The sequence below is a fragment of the Dunckerocampus dactyliophorus genome, chromosome 3 (assembly GCF_027744805.1).
Source record: "Dunckerocampus dactyliophorus isolate RoL2022-P2 chromosome 3, RoL_Ddac_1.1, whole genome shotgun sequence".
Lineage (NCBI taxonomy): Eukaryota > Metazoa > Chordata > Actinopteri > Syngnathiformes > Syngnathidae > Dunckerocampus > Dunckerocampus dactyliophorus.
In genome coordinates, this window is record NC_072821.1 from 13,032,910 (window position 1) to 13,056,896 (window position 23,987).

Sequence of the window (23,987 nt, forward strand, 5' to 3'; positions counted from 1 at the left end):
GTCCAATTTTCCCAACTAAGGGGGGAAAAAAAAGCTGCTGCTCGAGGTGCAGCGGAGCCTTCGTCCCGACAGTCAGCACTTACAGAGGCGTTTGGTCAGCAAAGTAAATATAAACAAAACAGCACAGAATGGTGCTCGTTCACAAACAGTGTCGTTCGCTACATGTTAAGCATTCCTGTAATAATACCCAATGTTCATTATTTATTGAAGTGCAGTTTTGTTTACAGAGACCTGATACGCCATTTTATTGTTGTGTGTGGGTTTTTTGGAGTGCTTTTTTTTCTCAACAGAGATGGGGTCTATTTTTTGCTTTAGGTTATGATTTTTATGGTTTTTATTTAAGTCCAATTTTTGCTTAAAAAATTTTCGTAGGGTTTTATTTTGTCCTGTTTCTTTAAATTTCTTATATTTCAGTTGAAAGCTCTTGACATTCCAATTACATTATTAAATACTCTTGAGAAATTAAAGTTTATTGCTTCCAATAAAGTGTACTTGCATTGTTATGCCATATATTATTACATTAATGAAAAAATGGTCTCAAAATAATATTGGCAACAATATAGTTTATCGGCGATAATTTGTAGGACAAAATTTTCCAGCAAAATGTATCTTGACAGGCCTAGTTGCAAGTTATTCTTAGATTGTATACAAACAACCCTGCCTCACCTCTAGGTAACCATGCATGTTGTACCCTTTGACTACCTGCCATATATATATATATATATACACACACACACACACACACACACACACACACACCTGTAGCTTTCTGGTTCTTGTAAGAAATACGAGTACACCAGCATGAAAACAGTCTAGAGACTAGCGCCTGCGTGCGAAAGTTGTGCACCTGTACCTGGGTAAACTCACTCTCTTAGAGGGTAGTGGAGGTCTGCATAGATGCAGGCTGTCATGTTCTTTAGGTCACAAACTTGTTGAGTCTGAATTGATAGCGCATCTGCTGCTTACAGCCAACGAATACTTTTTTCAGTCAAAAACACAATTGATCATGATTTGTGACATTTCCATTATTTCCCAAGTGTTTTAGTGTACTCTTGTGCCAACCATTTCACTGTTTTGTGTTCCAGAGAATGCCAGCTCCGATTAGATTGCGGGAGCTGATCCGGACTATCCGGACAGCAAGGACCCAGGCAGAGGAGCGTGAAATGATCCAGAAAGAATGTGCTGCTATCCGTTCATCTTTTAGAGAAGAAGACAATACATATCGTTGCAGAAATGTGGCAAAGCTCCTCTATATGCACATGTTGGGCTACCCGGCGCACTTTGGGCAGGTAAGTTATTTGTGTTGAGAGCCTGATTGTGAAAGACACATTGACCAGCGATATCACACATTGTACCCTATTTTTGTACAATTTTTTTCAGCTCGAGTGCCTGAAGTTGATTGCGTCCCAGAAGTTTACTGACAAGCGAATAGGTTATTTAGGAGCTATGCTGCTGTTGGACGAGAGGCAGGACGTCCACCTATTAATGACAAATTGCATTAAAAAGTAAGTTGCAGCACAAGCAACAATGTGTATTCCTGTTTTTACTGAGCTTCAGTGTGTCTGCATTTTTCTTACTGAACGTTTGTGACCTCTTTTATCTGCTTGTTTATTTGAATGTACCTTTTATATTTTTCTTCAATGATGCCCTCGGGCAATACGGAGTATTAATAACATCTGCTGTCCCCCAGTGACTTGAATCACAGCACACAGTATGTCCAGGGACTGGCTCTGTGCACTTTGGGCTGCATGGGCTCCTCAGAAATGTGCCGTGACCTGGCGGGGGAGGTTGAGAAGCTACTTAAAACATCCAACTCTTATTTGAGGAAAAAGGTAAGCCCCACGGCAATGCAGTAAAATATGGCCACACCTTTTACAAGGATAATACCATAAATTTAGGTGTATAAGCCGTAGTTTTTTCTTAAACTTTGAACCCTGCGGCTTATACAGCGGTGTGGCTAAATTGTAATCTTGTGACAACTCCTTTAGTTCAGAAGTACTAGTAATTGCTTAAATACTATACCGCTCGTGAGTAAGTGAGGATACGATAGCTCGTTCTTTGGCAAGAGCCAAGCACAAGCTCTCAGTGCACTCACAACAAGCTAGTCAACGCATTGGAAATGGCAGGAGGTCATTATATATACACCAATATAACAACATAACAGTCCAGTGTCATCTTTCAAAGAACACTTTACTAACACAAAATTCATCACACAGCAACTTAACACTCAAAGGGTGTACCCGACAAATATACAAACATGTCCCAGTATGAGTTCAAATTGGAAAAGCTCAACATTTTGAAGTTTTTCCATAAGGCATTGCTCTGAGCAACACATTCATTTGGGCCGCTGCAATGACTTCAGCTTTCCTCTGGGCTTTGGACTCGGGGGTCCTCTGGCTCCCTCTGGTGGATAGAGTTAGCATTGCAGCGCTATCCACCACTTTCTATGCTTTCTCTGCTCTTCCAGTGAAATGGTTTTCTCAAACGAAATGCATTATGGGAAAACTTTAAAATATGGCTTTTTTTCCATATTAAACTCGTATTGATACATGTGTCTATATTTCTTAGGTATAATGTTTGTTAGTTGCTATTTGATGAGTTTAATGTTTGTGAGATGAAACCATGAGTCAGGCTAATATTGAGTAATGACCGCCTGCAATTTCCAATGGGTTGACAATCTCTGTGAATTTCAAGTGTGAATTTCTCTTGGAGACGAAAAAAGTATCAATTTCGTTGTGACAGCTCATGATTGGCTCCTGTCATAGAGCTGCATGGTCCTCACGGACTCGTGCATGCTACAACATGTCATTTTATGACGTGGACACATGCAGCTTATACACTGGTGTGGCTTATACAGTATATGACCAAATCTGGATTTCATCTAAATGTAGTGGGTGCGGCTTATACACTGGAATTTGCGGTATTTGCTGAACTGCATTTTAGTTAAGTGCAACGCTAACACTGACATCTGACCTATTACATAATTGCTGCCTTAAGTGACTGTATGCAACTCGCTCCAACCTACAATAGTTGAAACCAAAAAATATAAGTTTGGCACAAATAAAGTAATTGCCACTCATGGCTGTCCCTCACAGTTTTTGGTATTCGCGTACATGTTCATGCCGCGAAAACACACACAAAAGCAGTGTCAGAGACGCTATCAACAAATTGCAGTCATGTTATGGTTACGATAGGCTATACAATGATAGCTAATGTTAGTAGCTAAACTTTGCTATCATTATCTGGCAACAAACATAACTAGTGCACATGCATGTGTTACGTCGGCGTACTCAAAGCAGGAAGAGGCGGGCTATGATGCTAGCAGTATGTTCGAATGGAGGCGCGCTCTCGGTAGAAGCCGCTGCATACAGTCCCTTTTAAGAAAATGTGTATTCCAGACAACCTGGGTCACAGCAGCATGAATAATGTGTTTTTTGTGCACATGCTCAGTTATTAAAACCATGCCCAAGTCGAATATTGTTTGAACTGTTTTTGTGTGTGCATGTGTGTCTTATGTCTAAATATTTATTGACAGGCGGCGTTGTGTGCAGTTCACGTCATCAGAAAGGTTCCAGAACTCATGGAAATGTTCCTTCCAGCCACAAAAAACCTGTTGAGTGAGAAAAACCATGGTTAGTGTAAACTATTTGTAAGGATGCACTGACTGTCTTGTCTGCCTGTCCTTCAGTGCTACTCATCCTTTCCACTCTCTGCACTTTGCTATGTCCTTTTTGGTGTTTGTCTGTCATAGAGAGTGGGAGTCATGATTCAGCCCAAAAATCAGCAGCAGAAATTTTTTTTGTAATGTGTTTTTGACATAAATATTCATGTATGAATTTGAATGATGACTATTCTTTCAAAATGGGAAGGAAAGAGTGTATCCTCCACTTTTAAATATCCATATTACAATAATACCTTGTTTATCACGGTTAATTGGTTCCAGACCCCACCGTGAATTTTTGCGAAGTCTGATCCCTTCTTTATGAATGGAGTATTTCTGTAGTTATGACATAGAAAACCCGTTTACGATCTTCTAAATGTTTTTAATTACTGTACATGCATTAAATAACAGCCATATAGTCACCTTTATCTTTGTATTACCCAATATAGTGTGTGTGTGTTTGTGTGTGTATATGTAATAATAATAACATTATTATTATTAATTTATTATTATTAGAGAAAATAAGTCTTTTGGCATGAATAAAACTTGTGCTGTTGTGTGTTGCAGTAAATGTATTCTGCTAAGCCCCGGTCACACCGCCCGAACTTTGCTGTAGCGTCACTGGAACGGTGAAAAAAATTCAGCACCGCTCGTAACCGCGCACCACCGTTAAACAGAAGTTGGCCCCCGTTAAGGCAACGCCGTATACGCTCGGCCACCGCTGATGGTCCCTCCTACCGCTCAGAAAGTTTTGAGCTGCACAAAATATTGCCAGCGGTGAGGAGCAGGCAATTTTCCGCTACGGCAAAGTTCATCACCGCTCCAACAACGCCCAGTCAAAGTTTGGCGCCGCGAGACGGAAGTTTGTGGACGCTTGGGTGCGCTACGCCAACGCAGAAATCTTGAACGCTGGATCACTGCTGCTTCTCCAGCTTTGCCCGGGCGGTGATTAAACGTTGCAAAAACTTAGTTGGAGCGGCTGTAAGCGCTTTACGAGCGGACACGGGATTACGGGAACAGTGTCAGGCGTTGAAGCAGCGATCCATTGCAGTTATGAACTTTGGTTTGCCGTTGGTATGGAGGTGTCGGAGGCGGAGCATAATTTTGCTATTAATACAGGCGAAAATGGGCCAGGAGCCCATTTGGAATAGCCGTTGAGTGCAGACTTCAGTTATGCTCAAAGTTACAGTAAAACTGTACTACCATGGATATGACAAGCTGATGGTGGAGCCTTTCAGCACTTCATGAGTGTAGTGTTTGCAGACACATTATATTTATACTGCTGCATGTTGACCAGTAGAGGGCACTGTGGGACTGCGAATGGGACCAACAGTGTGAGTGTGGAGCTGTATGATGCATGGGAGCAGACCTGGCGATTAAAGTCATAAATACTTGTAGGCTTGTTTATTCGACACCACCCACAGAACAATGAGGATGCCACCAGCCCGCATGCACAGAACGCCGCTCGCGTCACCGCTAAACCAACGTTCGCTACCGTTAAACCAACACTAAAGCAACGGCGGCTTCAGCGTGCACTGCTAGGACAACGCCCGTGTTTTCTATCCCCCCCCCCAATTTTGTGCGCGGCTACGAGCGGTGATGATTTTTTTCACCACTCCAGGGACGCTACAGCAAAGTTCGGGCGGTGTGACCGGGGCTTTAGTAGGGGAGGAGAATAGGTGGTGGACAGGAAGTAGGGAGTTCAGAGTTGAGTTTTAGGTTGTTGTGGATTGTGGCTTATTATGACTTTTTTATTATTATTGGTATTATTATGTATATTTTCCCTGCGATTGGCTGGCAACAAGTCCAAGGTGTACCCCGCTTCTCGCCTGAAAATAGGCTGGAATAGGCTCCAGCACACCCACGACCCTAGTGAGGATAAGTGGCATAGAAGATGGATGGTATTATGTTGTTGTTATTATTAGGGCTGTCAAATGATTACAAACATTAGTCAGATTAATCAGTTTTTAGTTAATTATTTCCTGATTAATCACCACGAGCAACCATGTGTGAAATATACCAATTTTTACTGTATTTAATGAAGAGAAAGATGAATGACAGGGCAGGATTATATATATTTGTATGTATTAACAGCTCCAAATGAACTATGTCAATCAAGCTAAAAAATACCACACAAGTCTATAAATCTATTTGTCAAACACTAGTGTCTTTTAATAGTAGTAGAACATTTGAATCACACTGTAAACCATGTTATTATGAGCAATGAGGGTTTGTGTTCAAAGACATCATGTAATTTAAGATGAGTAAAAAAAAATTCAGTGTAATTTCCAGCATATGTAAGTCTGAATACGTTTTTTCAAGAAAATATTCAGTTTTGTTATTGCTATTTCAAACAGTTGTAGCTTGCAAATGGTTAGAGATAAAGGCATACTGTAAATGGGGAAAAATCATGAGTATGACCCAAAGTTTGTGATGGGACACGCACCGTCTTTTAGGAGAAACATGGCTCCTCTGGGATGTCCCCTCCTGCGACCCACACAGTGACGCTCCAAAATGTGCTGCTTTGTGGACTGTCATAGGAGGGGCTGACGCTAGCAGCCGCACTTCAAACTTATTAAACTCCTTAACAGTTACGAAGTGAGTAATAAGAATATCCATATCATGTTTTTCTTTATTTTCTTGTTTATTTACACACACGCGCACTCATTATAAAGCCGTTTTGATGTTCGGAGTGTCCCTGAATGCATCTCGCGTTCTTGTAATGAGAAATGAGAAATATTGAACAAGCTAGAGACGTGTGAGTTGGAGATACGTACTGTGTATATGGTGTTGGGATTGTACTGCTGTGTGTGTTCAGGTCAGAATGAAGTTATAGAACAGTGTCAGGTTCTGTGTGACTGTGTGAGGACACTCTGCTGTGCTTATGGCGACGGACCCGTCTGCCGTCAAAACAGAGCGTGCTTGCTCTGGTGCGCATGTGTTAATTACACCAAAAGTCTGTTCCGACGATCAAGTCTGGTGTTTCTGTCATGGAACAATTACTGATACCTTGTGATTAATGTAGAATACTGCATTCACAATTTCAATTTGTCTTTTTATATTGCTTATATTTGTATTTTAGGTAATTTACAGTAGCTATTTTTATGCTTGAAATGCTTGATTAATCAAAGAAATATGTATAATTTGCTTAAATACAGTATGCATTTATAACAATAGGCCGTATTCAACCTCAAACAGCATGATCCAGCATTAATATGTTTGAAAAACCGTGACAGTGAAGCCACAAAATTCCAACTGCGATGTGGCGAGGGACGACTTTATAATTGAATGTAATTGTCTGTCAATTGGACAGGAATGCACACATACAGATTAAGACCAATTCTGTCATGTGTCAAGTGAATGAAGTCAAACAATCGCATAAGTTAATTCATTGTTTATAGGAGAATATTATGCTTACATCGTTCTCTCTAGTATACATTTCCCACATGATACTCTCAACTGCATAATGTGTAGTCATACCTTAGATTTTAAACAGTAAGCCAATAATGTTAAAAAGAGTTGCTGTCATGATAACTTTTCTTAGTTAACAAGTTCCTGCCGCGTCATGCTATTATAATAACAGTACTGTGTTGTTGCTGCTGGCAATGATAAGCCTTCAAACTCGACTTCAGCTGGCCCTCGGGAGTTTTATCACCTTCCTGTATTGCTGCATAAAACATCCACAACCAAGCAACTGTTTCTTTTTCTTGCCCCTCCTTTTTTCAGCGTAATGACCTGTAGTTTTGTTTATCCCCTAGGTGTTCTCCATACATCTGTTGTCCTCCTTACTGAGATGTGTGAGAGAAGCCCTGACATGCTGTCTCACTTCAGAAAGGTACAAACAGATTCTTTTAAGCCATGATAAAGTTACGTACACAGCATTGGTCTATGATTGTAATGATATATGTTCATCTCCTGAAGAGTGCCAAGCAAAGCTGGTGTAAGGCTACTGCTGCATGTGATTTTAAAATGGCTTAGTATCCCTGTCCTGTGCTATTTTACACAGACATTATGTGGTTCTGTGACTACCTCTGATAATGGCAGTATTTTCCTGCATTTGTGATGAGAGTATGGATTTAGCAAAGTAAGCTCATGTCATACTTAAGGTGTCATACTTGAGGCTTTCCCTGTGTTCACATTTTCATTGCTCAGTTTGAGATTAAATGGGCACTCGGGAGAACGTTAATGGCAGAGCTCAGCACAGTTGAAACATGCACACTCAGCTATTTTTAGGTCACGTGCAGGATAAAAATATATGTGAAGGTCGTAGAAAAGTGGATGTCTGCGCACTGGATTAACAGTGCCCAGCACAAACACGGCAGAGGCAGTGTTTCAGGCTAACAGTATTTTCACAAAGCCATTAAACCACAGAGTAACATGAATTCTGTGTGCACATATCCATTTTTTCGCAATCTACCACATAGAAATAAGACTCACTTTGGCCAAGTTTATTGGATTTCTGGTCCATATGTCAGACTCTGTAAGAAAATGCTAAAGCAGGGGTGTCCAAACTTTTTCCAGCGTAGGCGGGATATGGAAAAGTGAAAGGATGCGGATACCAAACTAAGACCTCCAGTCCATCAACAGTGACTTACCCCGCACTTGGTCCCGTGAGCCCAGTTCTGGTTGGGTTTCGGTGATGAGAAACTTAGTTCCGGTTAGCTATTGGGGGTTACTAACAGTAAGTAAAGAGTTTGGCTTCTCCAAACAATATGCGTTTGAAAGAGTAAGACATTTGCATGACAAAAATGTCTCCTCAAAAACATAAGACCTCACGTATCGCACATTATAGCGATCTAATTTATCTTATTATGTATTGTGTAAAACTAAGACATGAATAACATCAAATTAAAAGCACAAAATTAATGCCGACCCACCATCCACCAGTTCAAGTTCCAGCCAAGTTTTTCCAGAGAGATTATTTGTTTGTTTGACGTGTGTGGTAAAAGGCAGTGTGCTAGCATGAATTAACTTGAGACAAATGTGGACATTAGCACTCAATAAGTCATCAAAACTTACCTTTATGCATTCCCACATAGTATCAGCATTTGACACCAAATATGAGGTGAAAGAAAAATGGTAAAAATACAGTAGTAGTCTATCTGTGCGGCATGAGATAACGTTAGCACACGCACAATGGACATGCGTCAAGTGAGACGGATGTAACAGAGAGAATCCGGCCACTTTTCAAAATAAAACATTAAAAAATGAAACAATAGAAATAATTTTTTCTTTCTGTGTGGCCCGGTACCGGGGGTTGGGGACCACTGGTATAGGTGACAAAGCTTATTATTATTAGTAGTAGTAGTAGTAGTAGCATCAACATTACAGTTTTTCTTTGCTACATTACACCTTTTTCCTCTTTTTTTTTTTTCGTCATTGTTGCTGTTTCTGTGTTATTCGTTTAATTTCTACAATGTGTTGCAGACCAATAACAAATAACCTGCAGGCCGCACATGGCCCCTTGGCTGCACTTTGGACACCCCTGTGCTAAAACCTGGATTTTTACCGAATTGTGCCTCAGTGTTTTATCTCCTTCTGCTGTCTTTAGCTGTTGTACTGTATTCCACTGGTTGCTGTACTCTCTTGGTGCAGCTCAAGCTATGCCTGAAGCGCCACCCCTCATGTTCATGATCTACTTATTTTGAGCTCTCTGAAAGTGAATGATTTTTCCACTCCCTAACATCTACCTCATATTTTTTCTGTCATTTGTCTTCGTTACAATTCCTGCATTGTGTTAGAATGAGAAGGTAAGAGTGCATTCTGATCTCATAGCTGGTGCATGCTGTAATTAGTAATCACTCCTCACAGTCACCTCAGATGTAACCAAATATGTGTCCTGTGATTCATGGTGCTTTTTTTTTTCTTTAAAAAAAATGGTAATAATAATTTGGATTTGTACAGTGGTCATTACAATGTCCGTGTTATCAAAAATACACAATGATGGTTGTCAGCTACATTTCTCATAATTCTTTTTTGAGTCTGATTTGCCAAATATGCAACTCATCTGATCACTGTTGAGTCGGTGTGTTTTCACATATTTGCCACAGGTGTTGTCACCAGGAACTGTTGGTTTTCACAAAGTGCCATTTTAATTTTATTTAGGAAGGTAACTGTCTTTGGGGTGTAATAGTGGAGAAATGTTCTTTTGAGGAGTTAAGATTAAAGCACACGCAGCTTGAATGTCATTGTAAGAATTTTGTTTTGGGTTGTTGTTTGTCACTATCCCCCACAATTACAGTTGTATTCACCCATCATCAACATCATCAGTTTGACCAGAAACTGTTACACAAAATGTTAAATATGACCTCAAAAGCGAGCATACTTGAAGATTTAGAAATCACCTAAGCCATGTGTAATAAATTATCATGTAGTTTCTAACACAATCTATTCTACAATAACATTTATTTCTGCTAAATTCTCATAGTAGTAGTGATTCTGTTAGCTAAATACGGCCTAACCAAATGGTTATCTGCAATCAGGTCAGTTTGATTTCACATATCTGTCTGCAGTTTGGTTACTAATGTTTTAACTATGATAATCTATTTTTAACAAACTTCTAACCCTTCCATTTTGTTTGCTCTTGATGATGATAGTAATGAGAAGTTTGCAATGTTGCCTCTGCAAAAATGAAATCTTGTGACACCACCTTTTTTTTGTTTTGCTCTTGGTCTTTTCGTAGCTGGTTCCACAATTGGTGAGAATCCTGAAGAACCTAATCATGTCCGGATACTCTCCTGAGCATGATGTGTCGGGCATAAGTGATCCTTTCCTGCAGGTAAATCTTATGCATTAGTGTATTTCAAAAAGTGCCAAGTGGAATGTTGAACATCAAAAGTGAAAAATGTCAAGTTTTAATTGCTGGAATGACAGTTCAACAGTTGAACCATGTCCATAGCACACTTGACGTCCACTGCAAGAGTGGCTAAGCAGGATTTCACTTGTAGTAGTTAATGGCTAGATATGCATTTCATATAAATTGACTAAGCTTTTTCTTTTCTCAGGTGCGGATATTGAGACTACTGCGAATTTTAGGCAGGAGTGACGATGACTCCAGTGAAGCAATGAATGACATTCTTGCACAGGTTAGAACTCCTACATGCACACACTTCTTTTGCAAATTAAAGCTGTGCTTGGCTGTTTTTATGCTACAAATTGATGTAGATCGAGAACATAACCACATGCATCACAGGGAATGTCTCACTCAAAGAAATGCTATATGATGATAAATAGAGTGATCCATCGTCTGAAAGACTGCTGATACTTTATATTTATCTGACGGCATTCATTCATTCCTTGTTTCACAGATGATGCCATTTTCATGCTCACAGATGATTTTGAAAGTAGTTGGTGTAAAACCAAAGTGTAGAAAAATTAGCTTTCACAATGCCGACGTATATGTGACAGCCTTTTTTGAGTCTTACTATATGACAGCAGCGTAATATTTTTGCTTGTAGGTTGCAACGAACACAGAGACGAGTAAAAATGTAGGAAATGCAATCCTGTACGAGACTGTGTTGACTATCATGGACATCAAGTCTGAAAGTGGACTGAGGGTGAGCTCATTGGATTTGTGGGGGGCGGCATTGATTTTCTACAATCAAACTGATGTTTTATTATGTTACAGGTTTTGGCCATCAATATATTAGGTCGATTCCTCCTCAACAATGACAAAAATATAAGGTAATTTACCTTTTGTGTTTTTGTTGGCTTCTTGTAAACTGTTTCCATGTTTTTTGATTCTGCAAACACAGTTCATGCATGAGTTAATTACCGTATGCCATTTCTATACCAAAGCACCTTAATTAGCAGAGGACACTCAAACATAGACGCTCTAGCTGAGTTTAAAATCTCTTCCAGAGTTAGGGGTATCCTTGCACTGCAACTTTGTTGAATATTTAAACTTCTGTTACATTTGAAGCTTTATGGAAAGCATGCTTTTCATCAAGTGCATTGATTCCCTTACATTCAGTCAAACTGTAGGATTATATAAACATTGACTATTCATCCTCTTTTTCACCTCACTATTGCAGATATGTGGCATTGACATCCCTACTAAAAACGGTACAGACAGACCATAATGCAGTGCAGAGGCATCGAAGTACCATTGTGGATTGTTTAAAAGACCTTGATGTGTCCATCAAGAGGTGAGTGATTTCCAGTGTTTCGGCTTAGAGGACATTCACTAAAGTATCTTTTGTATAACCGCTTTGTTTCTGTCCTTGATCTACTTCTCGTTGCTACTGCAGACGTGCAATGGAACTGAGCTTTGCCCTGGTGAATGGCAACAACATTAGAGGCATGATGAAAGAGCTGCTCTACTTCCTAGACTCGTGTGACCCAGAATTCAAAGCCGACTGTGCATCAGGAGTTTTTCTCGCAGCAGAAAAGTACGACATTGAGACACACACACCCACACACACCTTTCATAGGTGTACATACAGTTGTGCTCAGCCGTTGTGTACTACGGTGAGACATAATGCCTCACAGTACTCCCGGCTTATGATACAAGTAGAATAAGTCAAAGTAATGCCTGCCAAGAAAATCAAATTGTTGACAACACAATATGTATCATAGGGGATGGCCTACCCTGAAAGAAATGCTGTGTGATAAGAAGTGATCCATCATCTGAAAGACTGTTGATATATTTATCTGATAGCATCAGTCTCCTTGTTGTATTATGTGAAAATCTTGTTTTTCATGCTTTATCTGAGTGTATCTATGTTTGCACTGTGTTACAGGTATGCTCCTTCGAAAAGATGGCACATAGACACCATAATGAGAGTTCTGACAACAGTATGTATAACTGCCTACCACCCAAGAAGTCTCACATGTCCATTCCCTTTTATATTAATACTGGAGACCTACTATATTTTCATCAATATATATTTTCAATGTGCTCAATGTTGCAGGCAGGTAGCTACGTGCGCGATGATTCTGTTCCCAACCTCATTCAGCTCATCACCAACAGTGTTGAGATGCACGCCTACACAGTACAGAGACTTTACAAAGCCCTTCTGGATGACATCTCACAGGTTGGAAGAGAGACTGATACATCCTCTAATGATACAGTGCACTGTTTAAAACATTTTCTTTTATTTTTTTTTATTTTGCCCATCCACAATTCTTATGTGAGACATGAACGCACATATTTTTCTCTTTTCTGTGTGTTCTGAAGATATAAAAACAGCCAAAAAAGAGGCAGTAATTCATGCACGTAATGGGAAACACGGCCATTCCGCCTAGAAAGCCCGCTATTAAAACACCTCCAAAAACCTCCGTTTAGTGGTTTTATATAGATGCTTTAACCCGTAGTAACAGGCACATCCACCATAACATGTAATACTTACAGTATTTCGCTGTATGTTCATTTTAAGCATTACCAGAACTTCTTCCTGGACGCATTGATTTCACATAGCAAAATAAAAACATATGCTACACCTAGCGTTAACGTTTCCAAACTTAAAAAAAAAACACACATCAGCAGAGGTTGCAGCTCCAATATGTAGCGTTACCTTTCGGTCGTGGCGCTGACGCTCTGTGGGCGAGTGTGTGGTGACACTAGTCACTAGCCAGTGTGGTGTGGCGAGGTGTCACTACGCCAGTAACGTAGTTCTTAGCAGAAACAATGTTAATAACAATAATAATAACAATGTCGCTCTAGCGTGGTTAATACGCAGGTCACATTAGGGTTCGTCCCACTACGTGCATTCTTAGCTTCCTCTTTTTAGCTGTTTTTATATATTTAGAATGCACAGAAAAGAGAGACGTGTCACAAGGGTTGTGGATGATGGGCAAAATTCCAAAAAAGTGCAGTTTTCCTTCAAGTCTCAACTCTGCCTCTGTAGCAACCTCTTGTACAAGTGGCATCCTGGTGCATAGGGGAGTATGGAGACTTGCTGGTATCTGGACAGTGTGAAGAAGAGGAACCTATCCAGGTACATGAAGAATAGCTTCTAATAATCTCAAACAAGGCTATGTTGTGAGAGAAAGTCCTGTCAATTGTGAGTTGATGTGCTTACCTTTCACTCTATTGTCTTTTAATATAGGTGACTGAAGATGAAGTTCTGGATGTCTTGGAAGGCCTTCTAGTATCCAACCTGTCCACCCCCGTGACTCGGGGCTATGCTCTTACTGCCATCATGAAGCTGTCAACTCGCTTCAGTGGTGTCAAGTGAGTCATTGGATTTTGTTGCAAATTTTGCTTTGTTTGTATTTGTGACATTTAAACTTTTTTTTTTTTTTTTTAGCCGAATCAAGAAGGTGGTTTCAATATACGGCAGTAGCATTGATGTGGAGCTGCAACAAAGAGCTGTGGAGTACAATGCACTTTTCAAGAAATACGACCACATGAGGTGAAATAACAGCACAGGCAACACACCCAGAACAAATAAAATGGACCATTTAGTGGAATTGGAAAGTCTTTTCTCTAGTGGTCCTGTCGAGTTCATCCTCCAATTCTTGCGTCTCTTCTCAGGCCTGCTCTCCTCGAGAGAATGCCTATTATGGAGAAAACGGCCACTAATGGTCCCACAGAGATTGTGCAGACTAATGGAGAGACAGAACCCTCTGTTGGGGAGCCCAAACATCCACCCCCTCTCAGTCAGCCAACCAACCAGGTGAAAGGGCATTTCACCTACATGAAATACTAATTTCATCACCATATAAACTGTTACTCACTTGACACCTATCTCTCAGGCAAATGATTTATTAGACCTCCTGGGTGGTAATGATGTGGTGCCTGTAATCCAGACGAGTGTGCCCCCCAAGTCTGCATCAGCAGGAGGAGAGCTGCTGGACCTGCTTGGTGACATCTCACTAAGTGGTAGGATACTCCAAAACTTGCATTAAAAAACAAATTTTGTTAAACAATTTACTCTCATAAACTTGTTTTTTCAATATTGCAGTAGTGCCTTCCTGTATCGCTTTCTATTCTTTGATGACTCTGCATGTTTTTTTTATTAAAAGCAAACTAATGTATCTAAACATCACCCTTCACTTCTGTGTGGAATTGTACATGTTCTCCCTGTGCTTGTGTAGGTTTTTTAAGCGATACTCTGGTTTCCTCCCACATTCCAAAAGCCTCTGTTAGGTTAATAATTGGAGACTCTTAAATTGGCCATACAGTAGGTATGAATACATCGCTGTCCGACCGGTTAATTCTTGGTAAACTGCAGAGATTATTAACGTGTGTTTAACTAGCAAATGTCCTTCCTAATGGTATGTCCACATCTTTTCAAACCCTGACCTTCCCGTTCAAGGTGGTCCTGCCCCTGCTCCTGCTCCCTCTGCACCTGCCTCCCAACCCCCTTTTCTCCTGGATAGCCTCTCCTCACAGCCCCTCTTTAATGACATTGCAGCTGCAGGTGAGAGTCCCCTTTCTCCCCTTTTAGCTTCCACACTGCATTTTTATTTACAGTCTTCTCTTCCTTTAGGTATTCCTCCTATGACTGCCTACAACAAGAACGGTCTCAAAATAGACTTTGCATTTGAAAGGGCAAATCCCAACCCCAACATTGCAGTCATCACCATCCACGCTTCCAACGCCACAGAGGCAGACATGACAGACTTTGTTTTTCAGGCTGCAGTACCAAAGGTAAATATACCAAACACTCTCACACTTAATTGTAAGAGGCCAATCCTAGAAAAGACCACTGTTACTTAAGCCCAGTACACACATACGCATTTTTAAAATGTGAGAAGCCACACACATGATAGTTAAACATCGTATGTCTTCTTATTGGATGTGGTGTACCACAAGATCAGTCATGCGCTATCCCATTATGCTCATTTGACCTGATTAACCACATTTTGAATGCTTTTATTTTATATGACTTTAAAACACAGTATTCCACAGACATTGCGTCTACTGCTTCCTCATTGTGACCCATACCTCTTGATATTGCCCAATGATTTCATTATTTGGGTGACGTTTGGAGGCCAACTGAACAGCTTTGGCAGACTGGATGTGTCTCACAGGTCACCAGTTGAGCAGCCCTACCTTACATAGTACCTGGACTGACATGTGAGAGGCACAGGGCACTCCACTCAAACTGGCGACGAAATAACTGGTAACAATATTTTGCCAACTCAGTTGCGGTTAGGCGTGTAGAACACATCATATATAAACGCTTGGGCGTTTGGCCAAAACTGAATTTTAGAAGTTGTTTGAAGTTGTGAAGTCTGGCTTGGAGGTTTTCTGTAATTAGTCGTTGACTGACTTTTTTTTGGAAGAGGAGAATTGGGCACAAAATTGTCTTTATTATTATTTTTGAAATGTTTATTTCTTCTCTTCTTTGATTAATGTCAATCCAGGGCTCTAGACTGTTTTTTACTAGGAGCACAGTGGCCCCTAACTTTAAAATTCAGGAGCGCAAGCAGAAAAATTTAGGGGCACACACCGGAATCGACTTGCGAAGTAAATATTCACATTTCCTCTCATTTTCACTGTATTACTGCTGAATACTTCAACAATAAATGGCAACTGTCTTCTCTAACCACCCTGTTTCTGTCCCTAGCTTCTGGAAGGCCTCATTGGTCTCATATACGTCAGAACTGTCAAACTTGTGCCATGGAGGGCTGAGACGCTGCCGGTTTTCTTTCCAGCCTGTCACTAAAGCAGGTGATTTTAATGATCATCACCTTCAATTTGAGGGAAGGAGCTTATCAATTAAATCACCTGCTGGACAAAGTGATAGGAGAGAAATCTGCAGTGTCTTGGCCCTCCATTGGCACATGTGATTTACATTATAACTCCAGTATCGCCCTCTTTTCACACACATCAGCCTGCCTTCTTCCTCTTTTGTGTTCATCTCCTTTCTTCTTCTTTGGGAGTTAATGTTATTTGGCAAACTCTCATTTGCACGACTGTCAACTACTGGGCTTAAGTGTGGAGCAGAAGTTGCCAGAAACAAAAAATATTCAATAAAATAAAATCGGCAAATTAACTGGTAGGGTCGCTAGCTTCTGCAAAAATAAATAAGGGACCTTGTGTTGGCAGTGCCAACCAACAAACCTGTTTTGTTGTTGTAGGGTTTTTTTCCTTTTTAATTGTGTGAAATAAATTTTGTACTATTTGACACAAACCTGAATTTAATTTGATGCCTGTTTTAAAGCAATACTAATACATGGGAAATGAATTGTTCAGTAATATATTTTTAGTTATCATGATTAACAGAACAAAATAACAATTAAAATATTTTTCTTCATGTTTGTTAAACAACTTAGACACACAACTAGTGTTATGAAGACAAGACATAATTATTATAATGGTAACAAGAGAGCAAGGTTGTTTATGTGACACTTTAAAAAAGTAAGTTAGCACCTACCTCATGAATGCTCCGAATGAACCGCATTGCTTTTTTGGTTTAAAGACAAAATGTTGCAGTGGTTATTAAAAAAAAAAAAAAACTCTAGCTGCTGCTAGAGAGACTGTGAGAGCCAGGCAAAATGTGTGAACAAAGAAGGCATATAAGTCGAGATGCAATGAGATTCAAACGTGAGCAATCACACACGCTGGCATCAATAGGCTTAGACAATCTGTCGTCAATTGACTCCACATTTTACATACTATTTTTCACTGTCACGGTAATAAGGGACAAAGTGCGTCCCTTGTCAACTCCATACGGGACACGTACTTGTCTGGTCGCACATGCGTGAGTAGATGAAAAAAAATGTACTCAGAATGTCTCATATTTTTGGCGCAAAATGTGGCTATTTAGTTGCAGTCTGGAGCCCTGCAATGGGGGTTCATACCCACCAGTGCTGAACATTCTGTACATATGCATGAATTATAATATTGTTACTTCTTGAATTTTGCCTAAGGTGCTTGGAAGTAACTTTTTAAATTGTCCTGTAATGAAGTTTTGTTTACGTGTGTGTGTGTGTGTGTTTTGTTTTGTTTTGCCAGACATTCCAGCTGCAGCTCCTGTCCCCCAGTAGTAATGTCGTCCAAGCACTCAACCAGGGAACTGTCACACAGGTCATCAGAGTCCTTAATCCACAAAAGGTTAGGATGCTTTCCTCAAACAAGTCTGATTTTAGTGTATTTGTTGTCCTCCTGGGGTCTCCTTTCTTATGAAAAACGATGTTCCATTTTCAGCAACAGCTCCGGATGAGGATCAAGCTGACGTACACCCACAAAGGCTCACCTGTGCAAGACCTGGCTGAGGTCAATAACTTTCCCCCACAGTCGTGGCAGTGATGATTTGCTTCATTTGCTCTCGAAAGCCCCTCTAAGGGGGACTATGAAAATGATTTTTCTTTCGCCTTGCCCCCGCCCTCCCCCTCCAAAGGACCCACCCAAAAGACTCACTAAAAATCTGCTGCCCTCCAGTTGCAGCAGAGCGTCTGTAAGGAAGGAAAAACAATTACAGCTGAAGAGCTGTTGCTAGAATAAGTGGGATTGCCTATCAATCAGTGAACTCTTTTTCTTTCTTAATCGGTGTCTCTTTTGTTAGTCGTGCTACTTTCTTTTTCACTCAGCGCACATCATTCCCCTGCCCTCTACGAACACACTAGTAAACATGGAACGATTAACAATTCAAGTAACACACTTTGATCAGTTAATATTTATGATTGCTCTGAGCCTTTTAAAGACCTTTATAATGCAATCCCTAACTACTTATCAGGTGATTTACTTCATTGACCCCCATCATGTTTGGAAGAGCATACTTGCTTCTTTGCATCACAATCACACTTTGACTGACCTACCAGAAGATCCTTCATGGCCAGATTCATGTGGAATGGTTAGATTTGTGTGGGGATGTTGCATTTAATCCAGGCCTGAAATATGTCTCAAATGTGTTGTGCATTTACCGTACAACTTTCCCTGCTTAGATTTCCTTACAGTCTATGTTGCTCGTAAGGTTGACTACCCAGGCTATGTGAAATTGATTTGGTTTTAGTAAAGTAAGGTCAGAATCCTGGTTGGTCAGTCAGAATTTTGACACTCAAATGTTTTTCATGTGGCTCTAATGCTCTTCTATAAGCTTGTCACTGGGACACATTTGTTTTAGCTGGTTGCACAAACATATGTAAATGAAGCCTGTTATGAATGTAGTTACATGCACTGAATGCCGTTCTCCCCCTTCGCCCCTTTTTTGTTTGTTTCCATAGCTGATGAGACAGTCATCACGTTGGCACTATTTCTGTGAAAGTATGTTTGATTTCTGCAGTAAATCGACTTGATTATTTATGCCTGATATCAAAGTTGACGTGCCTTTCTGACTTAGCTAGAGAAAACGTTCACCGTGAGCTTTGTTTGTTAGCCTGTTTGTGTGAGGGGAAATGATCAGGATATATTGGAAATTATCATCTCTCGCACCTTTTTATTTAAAACGCTTTTAGGTTTCTCTTGGTGGGGAGTTCAGAGTACATCACCTTCAATCATGTCTTGCGCATCCTTTGAAACGCAAACAACAGCGACCTAATCCCAGTTGTCCTCAAATGATGTTGCTGAGCTTCATTTCTGCCTGAAAGGCCCAAAACGAAGAAAACCGTTCAAAATTGATGGCAGCTAATAGATGTAACCTTTTTCATAGGATAGCATCAAGCGTTGTCAAATGAAGTGAAACTGAAGTGAAGTAACGAGATCAACTATCCCTGTCTTCAAATGTTGATTGATTGAGTGAGATACTGGGACGGGTTTGGGGTTTTTACGTGTGATCAATCTTGGCTCCGATTTTTGCTGAATCACAGCTCTGACCCCCGCTGTTGGGGAGGCTAACGTTAATACCTCACAATGCTCTCTTCTTTCAGTGGCCGGCCTGGTTGAAGTCCCTCTCTGTTGCAGTCTGAGAGGGGGTTCAGCTGCATGAAAGACGCTAACAGCAGTTATTAGTTGACCACCTTAGCGGCCCCACAATGCTTTGATATTCAATCACTATGCTTCAGTATCTAACTCCTGTGACCAAAATCAGAGAGACTATTAGCTTTGGAAATATTTTTCAGCTACAATATGTGTATATGGAGAAAATAATTTCACTTTGATCTCTTTTTCTGTTGTTGACAAATGCTATATTAGCTTTTTTCTGTACATATCGAGGGCTTTTACAAATGTTTTGTCTCTTGTACTATCTTTCATCCTTTTTTTAGATCCCATTTTCTAAACCAGTACTTCACTATGTATATTGTCTAAATAGTCCTCGTAGTCAACATCAGGCCTCCCTGTATCCACTCATCCATTGTAAAAGGTATATGATCTGCTACCTGTACATTGTATATAATTGTAAAACAAACAAAGGCTGATCCAGTTAAATAAATAAAAAAACCAGATGAAGACTTAAAAAGATTAGCTAGGAAATTTAATTGTATGCATATATGTACAAAAGGAAGATTCTTAAAACGGATGCAATTGCATTTGATTTACTGGTCTTCATACTGTGTCTCTTGACTGGATGTGTCGTCTTTTTACAAACATATCTGGAGAAGCGTCTTGTCAAGCGTTTGCTTTGAGCAGTATGAATGGTGACCTGTACTACTGAGAAACCACAAAGCTGCACCTTGTTGCGTCAGCTTCCCTGCCCTCGAAACGTTGGCTCTCCTGCCTTCCTTTTGGCCTTATGTGTGCTCCCCCTTTTCTGCGCCTTAAATTCCTCTCCCTCTTTACATTTTTTCCGACACTTTTATTTCTCTTTAAATGCAATACTTTCCTTCTACTTTTATTCTGAAGACGTTCATACTCCCAAAATAGTTAGGAAGCTATGAGCCATCAAGTCGAATTTATTGAAAAAGTGGCAGGAGAAAGACAACTAGTGGCCGCAAGGGGGAGCTGTGCAAAAAAAAAGTTGAGGGTGTGAAGGAGAGCTCATTGTCTAGAATGTTTTTGTCTTGTCTTTTTCAACCAGTGTGTAGTCAGTGACATTTGATCAGTTGTTTCACGAGCAACAGTGCAAGTCCACAACTGCAAATGCTAACATCAACCCAACATAAGTGCTTTGGACACCTGAAGAAGATAAATGGAGGGCACAAAAAGCATCAGCGGAGTGATCTGAGTTTGAAGGTGTGTGTGTGTGTGTGTGAGTGAGTGAGTGAGTGAGAGAGTAATGATGCTTGAGCGTGTGACCGTGTGTGTGATGTCTTTATTTACATGATTTCTTGGCTGCAAATGTCAACTTTCAGCTTGTAAGCTGCATGTGAAAGCCAGTGTAAATAATGTCATTTCTACTTTACCTGATTGTTTTTGTTGTTTTGGAAAATGCAAGAATGTGTCTCAGCCCTGTCATGTGGGGTACTGATGTGTACAATAGGACTTTGTTCAGATCTAGGGGTCACAATATAGATTAAAGATGGTGATGAATGAAGTGCACACTCATTTGAATCAGTTGGCTTTTTTCGGTTGTAAAAAACAAAAAAGAGTTTTCTTCATTTACTGTTGTGTCCGCTACCCCTTCAAACTGAAATTCACTGAATTTTGCAATACAAAATAAGATTTCGTCCCCACCTTGAACTCATATAGTTGCGTGGCTTCAGGCTCAGTGTGTGTGTCAGACTGAAAGTATGATACATGAATAAAGATGACAAATTGTAATCTATTAAATGGGATATTTTCAATTTTTATGCTGTGTATTCTTGTCCTTGGGTAGGTGAAAACGGTAACCAATAAAAATGGATAACTAGAAGTTTTGTATTTTTTGGGTGAAATAAGACAGGAGTCATCAAAGTACGACAGAGTATTAGAGCCACAGAAAAAAAATCTGAGATTGCGAGAATAAAGTCATAAATTTATGAGGAAAGTAATACATTTATGAGAAAAAATGTTGTACATTTTCGAGAATGAAGTCATAATATTACGAGAATAACGTCATAATATTATACATGTCAAGAGGGAAAAATAAAGTCGTAATATTACATGCCAGCATAGCTCTTCAGGAAGGAATTAAACTTTCCTCTTGCTTCAGGCAAGCTTTTATTTATCACGTGGCAGCAAAACAGAGCTGTTGAGCACAAACAGATCAGCATGTCTCGCCCCTCTCACTTCCGCCTTCCTTACCCCGCCCCCTCCACATGCCAAAGCCAAAGGTCACATAAGTACCCCCTTTTTCATAGCTGTCTCATGCAATGACTAGCATAAAGTTACAAGTTTTTTCTCAAAAATTTACGACTTTAAATTTCGTAAATTCACGACTTTTTTTTTTTTTTTCTCATTCTCAAAATCTCAGATTATCTTAATACTCCGTAACAGGCATTTCCTGAGACAGCTATGAAAACGGGGGATTTATGTGACCTTTGGCCTTGGGCAAAGATAATACTATGACTTCTTTTCTCGTAAATTTCCGACTTTTTTTTCCTTCTCCTAAATTTACAATTTTATTCTCGTAAATTTACGACTTTTTTCCCCGTAAACTAATGACTTTTTTTTTTCAGAAATTTACGACTTTATTCTTGTAAATTTACAACTTTTTTTCCCCCGTAAACTGACTTTTTTCTGAAATTTACGACATTTCTTGTAAATTCATGACCTTTTGTTTCTTTTTTCTTGAAATCTCAGACTATTTTAATACTCTGTAACAGGCTTTGCCTGAGACAGCTATGAAAACAGGACTTATGTGACCCTTGGCCTTGGGCAAAGAAAACTGACTTTTTTTCTCGCAAATTAACATTTTTTTCTCGTAAATTTACGACTTTATTCTCCTAATTTCACCACTCTATTTTTTTTCTCGTAAACTAATGACATTCTTGGAAATTTACGACGTTATTTTTGTAAATTCCTGACTTTTTTTGGTGTAAATTTACGACCTCATCCTCGTAAATTCATGACTTTTTTTTCTCTTAAACGTATGACTTTATTCTGAAAATCAGATGATTTTTTTTTTTCTTCAATGTTGTCCCAACACTCCGTCGTATCAAAGTGAGCCTCTCTTCAGATAATATAACACAGTTGGGGCTGTAGCCCCCCCGCCCCAAATACTAATTTTGTTTACACACTCACGGCAGGAACTAAAAATCTGAATTTGGCCTTTGACATAACTGAAGTTAACTTAAGTTAGAAGCAAAAAAAAACAAAAATGATTTTTCTTAAGCTGCTACCCCTCTCCAAAAGTCTCGTCATCTCCCAAGAGAGGCCCACCTCACACTTTGTACAGTAACCCCAGATGTAGGGCATGAAGCAGTATTGATGGCATCACAGCTTCAGCTAATGAAAACAAATCCTGTACACCACACAGGACAAGTGGATGAGTCAGTCTGTCCCACCCAGGTGTTCCAAGGACACGCATCTGGTGCCCCATGGAGCGAACAGACAAGTTGGCTTGTTCTCCACAAAACATGTTTGTTTTTTTTGTTTTTGTTTTTTTTTACACCCAACACCCAATTCTTACAGCAGGCGCTGAGCAGTGTTCGAGCAGGAAGACATCCCTGAGGGACCCCTGAATTAAGTGGGAAAAAATCAAGAGACTCCTCCACCAGAGCCAGTGTGCAGGTCGCCTATGAGGTCCAGTATGATCCCACAAACTCTTATGAAATAAATTGACAGTTTCTTTATCCCATAAGCACCTGAAGCACTAGGATGCAGTCATTTATTGGCTTTTTGGGAGTGATGTCGGACTAAAGAGTTATTCCCTGTCAGTGCGACAGTCCGGACGCTTACCAGACAGTAACGAAGACCCTATATGCAAAGACGCGAAGGCTACCTTTTAACATGCATGCGAACATGCCCCCTAGTGGCCGTGTGCAACATAGCGGATGACGTCACAACAAGGTTTGGCTTGGATGCTGAGAACGTGCTGATGTTACTGCAATGCCATGACATCACTGCTGCATCATTGTTTTTCTACTAGTGATGTCATCTTTAATCTTCTTGGCAACACACAAAACCACGTGCTTTAAGGGATCATTTTAATTCTAAAATATAGTGTTTTATGCTAAAATATTGCGTAATACAACATTTATTTCACATTACATAGCAATAAAATACAGCAGTATGGTCAAATATAAGCATTTTATACTAAACTCCAGCGTTTGTATGCCAAAATATAGCATTTGTTTTGCATGATATAGCATTTCATGACCAAATTTAACATTGTCATGATAAAATGTAAAAGTGCTATGCTATAATTTAGAATTTGTATCACAAAATATACCTTTTTAATGACATAAATTGCATCCGTAGAGTAAATATAGCAATTGCGTTGCTTAATATAGCATTTGTATTCCAAAACAGCATTTTAATGGTAAAGTATAGCATTTATATGATGAAATGTCATTTTCATTGTAAAATATAATGCTTTATGCTATAATATTGCAAAATGTATCATTTTGTAGCCAACTATAACATTATGGTCAAATGTAATCATTTGTCTCACAAAATATTACGGGTGGCATTTTT

General features: G+C 39.8%; 1 protein-coding gene across 3 annotated transcripts in view; it reads left to right on the forward strand.

Moving 5' to 3' along the window:
- Nucleotides 1-17,971, forward strand: part of ap1g1 (adaptor related protein complex 1 subunit gamma 1) — a 26,865-nt gene extending 8,894 nt beyond the window's left edge. For 2 of the 3 annotated variants that reach the window (XM_054770004.1, XM_054770003.1), the window contains exons 2-23: nt 1,086-1,289; nt 1,381-1,505; nt 1,691-1,832; nt 3,536-3,632; nt 7,420-7,496; nt 10,344-10,439; nt 10,666-10,746; nt 11,119-11,217; nt 11,289-11,344; nt 11,695-11,808; nt 11,911-12,051; nt 12,403-12,457; nt 12,574-12,696; nt 13,510-13,599; nt 13,711-13,835; nt 13,912-14,016; nt 14,139-14,280; nt 14,360-14,486; nt 14,923-15,027; nt 15,097-15,257; nt 17,571-17,669; nt 17,763-17,971. In XM_054770004.1, the coding sequence (XP_054625979.1) occupies nt 1,089-1,289; nt 1,381-1,505; nt 1,691-1,832; nt 3,536-3,632; nt 7,420-7,496; nt 10,344-10,439; nt 10,666-10,746; nt 11,119-11,217; nt 11,289-11,344; nt 11,695-11,808; nt 11,911-12,051; nt 12,403-12,457; nt 12,574-12,696; nt 13,510-13,599; nt 13,711-13,835; nt 13,912-14,016; nt 14,139-14,280; nt 14,360-14,486; nt 14,923-15,027; nt 15,097-15,257; nt 17,571-17,669; nt 17,763-17,864 (2,463 nt within the window). In that variant the 5' untranslated portion in view covers nt 1,086-1,088 and the 3' untranslated portion in view covers nt 17,865-17,971. The remainder of the gene's footprint in view (nt 1-1,085; nt 1,290-1,380; nt 1,506-1,690; nt 1,833-3,535; nt 3,633-7,419; nt 7,497-10,343; nt 10,440-10,665; nt 10,747-11,118; nt 11,218-11,288; nt 11,345-11,694; nt 11,809-11,910; nt 12,052-12,402; nt 12,458-12,573; nt 12,697-13,509; nt 13,600-13,710; nt 13,836-13,911; nt 14,017-14,138; nt 14,281-14,359; nt 14,487-14,922; nt 15,028-15,096; nt 15,258-17,570; nt 17,670-17,762) is intronic. The other variant, XM_054770005.1, reaches the window with a different exon arrangement.
- Nucleotides 17,972-23,987: the final 6,016 nt, after the last annotated feature.